We start from the raw sequence: 9,700 nt of genomic DNA on the forward strand, positions 1-9,700 counted from the left end.
GTGTCCACATGGTAAGAGAGAACAGTCTCAGAAAGTTGTCCTCTGCCCTCCACAGGTATACTGTGGCAAGTGCATGCCCCTTGCCACAAACAAAATTAATAATAATGTAAAAAAGAAAACAATAGGTTAGGGAAATCTAGGGTCACAGAGCCTGAACAGGATGAGCCTATCAGCAGCAGTTCCTTAATTTGAATCAATAAGCAGTACAGCATGGTGAGGAACCTCAAAGCAAGTATGGCCAAACTTGGGCATGCTAATTCTTGAGTGTTATGTGGACGAGTGGCCTGGGCACCCCACGGGTTTGAGAGAGACTGGGGAGCCCATATTTTCAGGCTGGATCTAGATGCCATACCTCAGCAGGCCCTTTGCACTTGGAGAAAGACTAGATAAGTGGGTCTATGAAGTTCACATACGCTGTGAAGAACAGACAGACCCTTGAGCAGAAGTAAGCCCCACTGACAGGAAGTTGGTTCAGGAAATGCAGAGCCCAGGCCTGTACAAGTATGACATTTACATCCTTTACCGCCCAGTCCTGGGGACCTGTCTGCCTACATCCCTCCCTCCTGACCTGTTCTCTTCTCACACTAGGTCATGCAGAACAACCACATTGCCTCAGTGACCCTGTATGGCCCCCCTAGGCCTGGTGCCCACCTGAGAACAGCAGAGCTGCCCTGAGGACGTCAGTGCCCATTCCCCTCTGTCCATGGAACTGCATCACATCCAGCTCAGTGGGTCTCTGTGCCACCCTGCGTGTTTTCTTGAGCACCTTGGCAGTGTTGAAGGGCTCTGGGATTCGGAAGCGTTCAGAAGGAGGATTCGAGCTGAGTCTTCTACCTTGGGATAGAGAACCCAGATATTCCTCTGTCCAAAGCCTGCTGTTGCCAGCAGAGAACACAGTCTGCAAAGAGAAGCACAAACTTTGGGCCTTGATACCTGGACCCAGGGCCTCTCAACTAACGTAATGAAGGACATGTCAGCCCCTGTCCTGCACACATAGGGAAGATGGGCTCTTTCTCTGGCTAAGAAAATAGGTGTCTGGGATGAGATCGGGTCCTGCTTTTGGCCCGACATTGCCATGTGGCCCTTACGGTGAGCAGAGCAGGTAGCATGTCCATAGTACTTGGTTGCAATATTTGCACTACATCCACTTTAGTTACTTGATGAGCTGGCTGTGGCTGGTGTGGCCCACATGCCCTTTTCTGTTTCTTTTGTGCACATGCTCCCTGTCATGCCCAGGTGGCACATCTGAGTGATTGAAATACAATTTTGTATCAGGTATGAACCTAGGTCCGGTTCCCACTGCTGCTCTGGGAACCAGCCTTCAAGGTCACCTGTGTCTCTTGGTCCAGCCTGGCTGACAGGGCTGCATGTTTCCATCTTGTTTGCCTCTTTTATTTAATGCCAAAGTGTTAGCCAAAGACACCTTCCTCCTTCTGTTACAGCATTCTGTTGTGCACTGTGGGCCAGCTCCCTGCCCCACTTGTGGGCACTGGCCTGGCCACTTGATTTAAGGCCTAGGGGCTCAAAGAAGATTGGGCTGCTGCGTTTCTTACATGGGTCTTGCTAATGGAAAGTCACATATATGTGCTTTAAATATTAATCCTTTTGAAAAGAATTGAGAAGAGAAACGTATAATTTTATCCCATTTTTAATATTTTGGTCTAGCAACTTGTGATACATAGATGACAATTTTGTGAGTTTTTCAAATGTGTGTACAGATTTTTGTAAATAATGACTTTTGTAATTAACTCATGTACAGCCTCATCTTGTATAGTTCATAATGAATGTGCAGGGGACCTGCCCCAGCTGTCTGTATGGTTCCTGGGCCTACAGCCAGGCTGTGTGGCACTCCCATGACTCTGATTGACAGGTGTCTTCCCATTTGGACCTTGGTCTGGCCAGAGACCCTGCACACCCCACTGTCAGGGTAGCCAGGACTGTTCCCATCCTCTTGAACAGAGGAAACTTCCTCATCCCCTTTCCAATAAAGCACCTATGCCCTCAGTGACAGCTTGCCGTGTGCTGCTGCCTGAGGAGTTTCTACTAAAATGTGAACTGTTGGTTTTCTTGAAGCTGTGGTTGAAGAATATGAGAGGTTTTATAGTAAAGGAATCTTAGGACTCCTTCTGGGAAGGGGACGGGTCCATTGACATGGTTGTGTGTGTGCATATAGTGGACAAGACCATGACACATCCTGGCCCCATCCCTCATGTTACAGGCAAACGTGGGCCTAAAGGGTTAGCTCCAACACAGCAGACCTCAAAGGGGACACATAAGATATGGCTGCTGGGAATCCACATGTGGAGAATGGAGGAAGCAAATAACTAAAGTGCCTGCCAGGTGCGCACCTGGCCATGGGGATACCAGCAAGTGTTTGTATCATCCTACGCAATCCAGCCAAATCCTCACTGGTACACACAATGATGCTGTTGGCTACTAGTATCATTAAATGTGCCAGCTTCTTTTGGGTCTGCTGGTCAAGACACCTTGGCCCTGGCTTTCTCAATGAGTCAGTGCTGCACACTCAGTGATCTGGAGAAAAGCCATGTACACTATTAACCCACATGGGAAACCTTTAATGTTTACCTTTAATGTTACCTTCTGGAGCTGAGTGAAAGGCTTGATACTGCGATAGGTAATTAAGAGTTCCATTGGAACGAACCTGTTGCTACAGGCTGTGGATGTGCGCAGACTGGTCCCTGAGGCCCATGCAGCAAGCGCCACATAAGCCAGATGTCAGCTGCAGATAGCCCATGCACTACCACCAGTTCTCGGTAGAAACAGGGGTCAAAGGTTCGGAGATGCGGGGCAGCTGAAGGCTGGGCGATGCCAAAGGTGCGAAACGCTGGATGAGGCTCAGGTGTGAGCCGCAGGCGCTGCAAACACATGCCCAGAAAGACATCGTCGATGGGAAAGAGCTCAACCTGTGAGCAGGCCTCTGCTAGGCGGCGGAGCGTGGCTCCGGAAAGAACAAAGCCGCCGCCCCCCGCATAGGCCGGGTAAGCCGGCAGTCCATACACAACCTCGGGAATGAAATACTTGCTGACTCTCTTGCGGATTGGCCTTGCCTGCACAATCACATCACCGGCAAGAAGGTCCTGTGCCGGATCCCGCGGCTCCAGGAACTGCAGCAGGTTCCTCACGTGCACGAACACATCAGCATCGCCCTTAAAAACAAAGCGTACATCTGGACAGAAAGCTGAGGCCCAAGCTAAAAAGTGAATCTCCTTGAGCGTTAGATTGAAGAAGGTGTCTTCGAAAGCCCAGAGCAGAATGTCTGCATAAGCACGGCTCTCAGCTTCCAGCAGGGCGCGCCAGTGCGTCTGCGTGCCCGCCCTGCCCGAGCCGGTGCCCCTGGGCACGCCCAGCAAGAACACTCGGCGCACGAGTGCCCCCTGCACACGACCCTCGGCACCCCAAGTCTGACGTACGGCTTCCCGCCGCTCGAAGTCGGCGGCCACAGACTTGACCGCGATGAGCAGGTCCGGCGGGCCTCCAGATCCGCCGTCTCTGCGGCATTTGCGCGGCTGGTTAATGAGTAGCGGGAAGCGCCGTTGATCCTTGGCGCGCAGATACCTGCCGAAGTCAAAGGGTCCCGTAGGTGTCGGGGGCACCGGGGTGTCGTCCTCGTAGGCCGGCGGGGCCGCACGGGCGGTGTTGGGGAGCCCGCGTGCTCGGAGACCAGAAGTGGGCCGCGGGGGCTGGCCTCGCGCTGGTGGTGCTCTGGTCGTGGGGGCTGCCCCGTCGCGCTGCGCGTAAAGCAGGAGGCCGAGGGCGGCGCTGAGCAGCAGCGTGAGCCACGCGTCCCGGCCAAGGCGCAGCCTCCTCCTCATGTCCAGCCCGCCCTTCTCGGGGTCCTCTAGCCTTCCTTCATCAGCTCTGTCGACCTCCGCCCTGGGCCCTGACGCACGGCAGCAGCCTAAGGGACAAGAAGTTCAGCTTCCAACCTCGGCCCCGGCCCAGGAAGGGTACCCAAGGCTGGGCAGGGAGACGCAGACCTCGACCCCCGACCGGGTGCACCAAAGCTGAATCCCTTCTTCCTCTTCCTCTCTCCCTCCCCGCCGCTGATCTTGGTCCTGAGGACCCCAGCACTCACGCTTGGCCGCAGGGGTGTAAAGGGGGATGTCGCAGCGCCTGAACGCAGGGAGCCCTCCAACTGTCAGCTCAGGGTCCCAAGGGCAGCCATGACCCGGGCTTGAGCCAAATGCAACGTTGGCAGGAAGGGGGCTGAGGCCATGCCACGTGATCCTCCAGCTGTGTACGCCCCGACATCTGGAGCTCAGCTCCGCCCTGGTGTAGGGAATGCCATCTCTTGAGTGCGAGCTGATTCCTAAGAGGATTTCTTACAAGCGACTCTCACTGGTCTTTTTGCTGCCTCAGATGCCCGAATTCCGTGTTTCTGAGGTTTGGGAAGTGTACATGTCTCTGGGTACCCTCTGCAGAAGGCTGTCAGAAGTCCCCATTCTGGCTGATGGGTCCCAAAACCCTAAGCTTGAGTGCCTTAACTTTCAGTTCTTTGGCCACCATCCCAGGCCATTTTTGAGAACACCTCCTCAGCAGCCCCGGGCCACCAAGCAGGAGCCATAAACTGCCCCAGTGATATATAGCTGCCTCCTTACTCCTAGCCGCCACACTTGCCACCAGTAAACGCGGCACTCACAACCCCAAGACACAAGACAGACACAAGCACAAGACAGCAAGTTCTGTTCCTACAGACTCGCCGGCAGCTCTTTGCCCAGAGAGGACCACTGCTTTGTGCGGTAAGTGACTTGGCCCAAGATGACACAGGCAGAAACCAGTGCCCCCAGGTTTCGTGGAATCCAGGAATCCCCCAGTGTTTCCTTGCCCTCTTCACCCACGGGATACAGAAAATGGAGCCACTTCCATTTACACTGATTTCCCAGGCAAGCGCTTCATTCCCGTCTTCTTGCCCAGATCCGGTTTTGAGTGTCCTGAGCCCCAACATACAGTATCCTTGCAGGTAGTAATGGCCGTGTTGTTGCTTCTGCAATCAGACTGGGCTGTCAGGGACTGGTACTGTTGGGGGGAGGCTTCTAGAAGGGGCCAAAGAGCCAACGTAGGCTGTCCCGTTTTCTAGATCTCCTGGTTTCCCTTCCTCCTTGAGCTGCTTTCATTCAGACCGTCTTATGCCACACACCCACTCTGACATGTTCACTGATCTTTGAGGGCTTTAAAGACAGGCCATGCTGGCCAGGCAGTGGTGGCGCACGCCTTTAATCCCAGCACTGGGGAGGCAGAGGCAGGCAGATCTCTGTGAGTTTGAGGCCCGCCTGGGCTACAGAGTGAGTTCCAGGAAAGGCGCAAAGCTACACAGAGAAACCCTGTCTTGAAAAACCAAATAAAAATAAATAAAATAAAAAAATAAAGATAGGCCATGCTATGTACCCCCTCAGAGCCCGGAGCTGACGACCCATCTGCCTCAGCCCCCAAAATGTTGGAATTACAGGCCTGCACCAGTATTCCCAGCTCCAGGTTCATCGGAAAGTCCTGCAGGATAATCATTCCCTGTGACAAGACAATCAGGGCCTCCCCCAGATCTTCATCCCACTGGCAACTAACTACAAACTCCTGGTCATCACAACCCATTCCTCATCCAAGGCCACCGGCCTGTTATAGCCTTCCTCCCAAATAGCTGTTGGCATTCATCCCCAGCACTCAGGAGGATCAAAAGTTCAGGGTCATTAAGTGATTGGATTCATTCAGCAAAATCCCTTGGTTTCATAGGGAATTTGATGTCAAGCTGGGCTACATGAGACATTGTCTCAAAAAAGGGGCAGGGACAAAATCCAAACAGCTGTGCATACCTGATCATACAGATGTGCAAGTGTAGTGTATGGGATCAGGAGGTGGAGGACGAATTAGAATCTGAACTTTCGCTGTTCTGTGCTTTCTCCCCAACAACTATTTGGCAGTAGTGGGCATTTATGTAGGTATGCTTTTTTGTTTTCATTTCTAATTTTTTTTAATTAGGCTTTGGTATAGTGGGTAAGGAGAAAAGGATAAAGAAGTTTCAGAAGAGCAGGAGGAAGACAGAAATTAAGAGGTTTAACATGGGGTTATTTAGAAACAACACTCCATAGGTCAGGTAATCATAGCACTCAGAGGCAGGCAGATCTCCAGAGTTTGGCCAGCCTGGATGACATAGTGAGTTCCAGGACAGCCAGCGCTACATAGTGAGACCCTATCTCAAAAAAGAAAAAAAGAAGCAAAGCCCCAGTGATAACAGTTGGTCCTTAATAACTGCTGTGTGTCTGTGGGAAGTAGCTTATGTGTATGAATGATTTGCTTGCTTATTCAGCTGTGCACCGTGCACATGCCAGGTGCCAGAAGAGGGCATTGGATCCCCTGGAAGTGGAATTAAAGGTGTTTGTGAGCTGCCGTGTGTGGTTCCTGGGAATCAAACCTCGACCTTCCAGAAGAACCACCAAGCCATCTCTTGAGCCCCTGAAGATCTTTAAGTTATGTATATGCATGTGTGTGGGTACATACATGTGAGTGCTAGTGCCTGAGGCCAGAACCCTAACCATGGCTGACCTGGAACTCCTCACAATTTATCTCAGGCTGGCCTCTAACCCACAGGGATCCATCTGCCTTTGCCTGCCAAGGATTTAATGATGCACCACCATGCCCAGCTCCCCAGATGATATTTTAAAAACAGACTTCCTAGCACAATTTGGTGGACAACTGTTATCACAACACTCAGAAATTGCAAGTAGGAGAATCATGAATTCTAGGCCAGCCTTAGCTACATGATGAGATTGTCTCAAAAAACAAACAAAAAACCAAAAACCGGAATGTGGCTCAGTGGTAGAACACTTTCTGGGAGCCTGGGTTCTATCCCTACCACCACAAAAATCAACCAGCCAACTACCCTAGAGTTTCTGAAGATGTGTAATTCGGGATTAAGTTCACTAGCCCAGGCTTCTAGCTTAAATAAACTTAGAAGGTTGAACTTACAAATTCTGTTGGAAGTACTAGCAAAAAAAGGGGGGAGGGTCAAGACTTTTTTGTTTGGTTGGGTTTTATTTTGGGGGGACTACATCTCAATATGTAGCTCATGCTGGCTTCCAAGTTGAAGCAATCCTCCTGCCCCAACATCCCAAATGCCACATGCCCTGTAAACGTCTGAATCTTATGCTTCAGTCTCAGTGAAAACAAGGTCAAAGTGGAAACTGAAAAATCTTAAACTTCAGAAAGTCTTGGATTTCTTAAACTGAGACCACAAACCTGGGGGTTAAGAGAAGGTGTTTTTGAGCTGCTGCATACGCTGAGAAGAATGTGATCGGAGAGTGAAACCATGTCTTGGGGCAGGAAGAGGAGATGATCACAAGGAAGCTAGCCCACCTACAGAGAAAGAGGGAGCATGGAGGTGGAGCAGGCTCAGAATTGGGGAGGGAAAGAGAAGTAGGCATTTAGGACTTAGATGAAATGCAGGCCCGGCACGGTGGCATATGTAATCTCAGCTCTCGGGTTTGAGGATGGAGGAAAAGCCTGGTCTACAGAGGGAGACCCTGAAAAGAGTGCCTGCTATAAGCCGCAAAAATATATGAAGTAGGATTTCAGCTGATTATGACAAGATAATACCTGGAAGAAACCAAGGGCCTTCCAGAGGTCAATCTGAGGCTCATGGAGTCCTGGTGATACTGACTTTTGAGTATTAGCCATTTCCTACCATGAATTTCTCATGTGTTATTATAGCTTTTCCATCATTCATTGGGCACCATTTCCTCTCTACTAAAGGAATATTTAGATAACTTTCTGTGCAGTAACGCAGCTAGGATCCCTAATTTCAGGCCTTTCTGTCATTATTGTCATTAGCAGCATCTGGCCAGGACCATCCCTGGACACACGAAAGTATCTTATTAGAGAAACCTCTGCACTCTCTAAGAACAGACTTAAGCACCTAGACTATCTGTTTGAGAAGGCCTGGTGGATGTGCTAATTAAGCTTAACTTTCTTCCTTTCCCAAATCTTATCTCTAGTTTTAGATCTACCTTTAACTATTAACTCAGAACTAAAGTGTTTCTACTTACAGGTACATCAAGCTGACTCAGGCTGCTGATAGACTCTTAACACTTTAACTAACCACTTCTAAGAATATAGTTGAGCACATAAAATCCCCCTTGCTCAGATATTAACTGAGTTTAGCCCTCAGTTGATTCTATTCCCCATTAGTCACTTCCCTTTTGGGTTGCAGATGATGCTGGCAGTTACTGCTCTTTTGTGTGGGTCTTATTGCCCCTCCTTTTGACCCTGAGGGAATTCAAGCCTGGTGACCCTGCTTTAACCCGAGCATTGCTATTGCATGTGTATATAACTACAAACCTCAGAGACTTGGGAGGAAGAGATGGAGAAGAAAAAAGAGAATGGAAGAACTAGATGGGTAAGAACTGGAGGGGAATGAACTGAGATGGGGAAGAACTAGATTGAAGGGCTAGAAGAGAATAATAGAGGAATGAGAAGGAAGATGAGGAAGAGCCAGATGGGGATGAACAAGATGAGAGAGAAGGAGATGGGAGAGGAGGAGATGAAAGAGGAGATGGGAAAGAACTGGATGGATGAGAACCTAGAAGGGGCAGAACTAAGATGAGAGAATTAAGATAGAACTTAGAGAACAGTAGATAAATGTAGAGAGAAATCAAGCAAGAAAGGAGCTAGGCATGAGAGCAGAACTGAAGCTGTGTAGACAGAATTTTATCCCAGAGGAATAAAGTAGATGAACAAAGAACTCAGTGTACTTAGATTCTTTTCCCGAAAGTAATTCACACTGTTCGTAGTTTCTCTTCTGGGCCCCTGGGAAGAAGGTTACTAAGGCCGGATCATAATTCACTAAAAGTGAGGAGAAGGATCTCAAGATGAAGAAATGCATTATTATTGAAGAGGAAAAATGAGGAAGATGGTGTTCCTCAGGAAGGGGAAATTCACAGAGACGATGACATCATCGCAAGATCAGGTCCCTGGCATACAGAGGAGTCCCTACAGAAAAGAATGTATACTTTTTATAGGAAAGATGCAGTTTTACTATATTTGCCTGATCATTTCAATTAGGATTTACTAGTCTAAAATTGTGCATCCCTTTCCAATTGTAAAGTCCCCTAATAATGTATTTGAAATATTAATTTGTTTCCTTTTGTTTGTTTTTTGAGACAGGGTTTCTCTGTGTAGCCCTGGCTGTCCAGGAACTCGCCTCAAACTCAGAGATCTGCCTATCTCTTCCTCCCCAGTGCTGGGTGCAAAGGTGTGCGCCACCACTGCTTGACTGAAATTTTAATTTTTCTAATTAAAGCTCATTGTAATATCTGTTTTAAGCCCATACTTAAAGATGATCACTTAACCATCACAGTCGAGAAGATAGGGTGTCAAAAAAAAAAAAAAAAAAAAAAAGCTGGGCAGTGGCGGCACACGCCTTTAATCCCAGCACTCAGAGACAGAGCCAGGCGGATCTCTGTAAATTCAAGGCCAGCCTGGTCTACAGAGCAAGAGCCAGGACAGGCACCAAAACTACACAGAGAAACCCTGTCTTAAAAAAAAAACAAAAACAAACAAACCCCAGACTGTACAATGGTTCACCCAACCCCCACTAACAGGACAGGAAGCAACCCCTCTTCCCATCCAGCCCTGCTAAACTTGTCCTAACATCCCTCCTTCTCACCTTCCTTAAGGCCCCACCTAAGCCTGA

The 9,700-nt window shown here is 49.3% G+C and overlaps 2 protein-coding genes across 2 annotated transcripts in view; one reads left to right on the top strand and one right to left on the bottom strand.

Moving 5' to 3' along the window:
* Positions 1–2,049, top strand: part of Phaf1 (phagophore assembly factor 1) — a 30,468-nt gene extending 28,419 nt beyond the window's left edge. Inside the window, exon 16 of the mRNA XM_006986779.4 lies at positions 589–2,049. Coding sequence (XP_006986841.1) covers positions 589–675 — 87 coding nt within the window. The 3' untranslated portion in view covers positions 676–2,049. The remainder of the gene's footprint in view (positions 1–588) is intronic.
* Positions 1,633–9,658, bottom strand: B3gnt9 (UDP-GlcNAc:betaGal beta-1,3-N-acetylglucosaminyltransferase 9). Its single transcript, XM_076572044.1, has 2 exons — positions 4,097–9,658; positions 1,633–3,919 (listed from the first exon to the last, which is right to left on the bottom strand). Exon 2 carries the CDS (start codon positions 3,831–3,833, stop codon positions 2,640–2,642), a length of 1,194 nt encoding a protein of 397 aa, XP_076428159.1. The 5' UTR covers positions 3,834–3,919; positions 4,097–9,658; the 3' UTR covers positions 1,633–2,639.
* Between the last annotated feature and the right edge of the window lie 42 nt (positions 9,659–9,700).

The sequence above is a fragment of the Peromyscus maniculatus genome, chromosome 5 (genome assembly GCF_049852395.1).
Source record: "Peromyscus maniculatus bairdii isolate BWxNUB_F1_BW_parent chromosome 5, HU_Pman_BW_mat_3.1, whole genome shotgun sequence".
Taxonomy (NCBI): domain Eukaryota; kingdom Metazoa; phylum Chordata; class Mammalia; order Rodentia; family Cricetidae; genus Peromyscus; species Peromyscus maniculatus.

Excerpts from the sequence above, each read along its gene's own strand:
- B3gnt9 (XM_076572044.1), bottom strand. The coding sequence starts at position 3,833 with ATGAGGAGGAGGCTGCGCCTTGGCCGGGACGCGTGGCTCACGCTGCTG.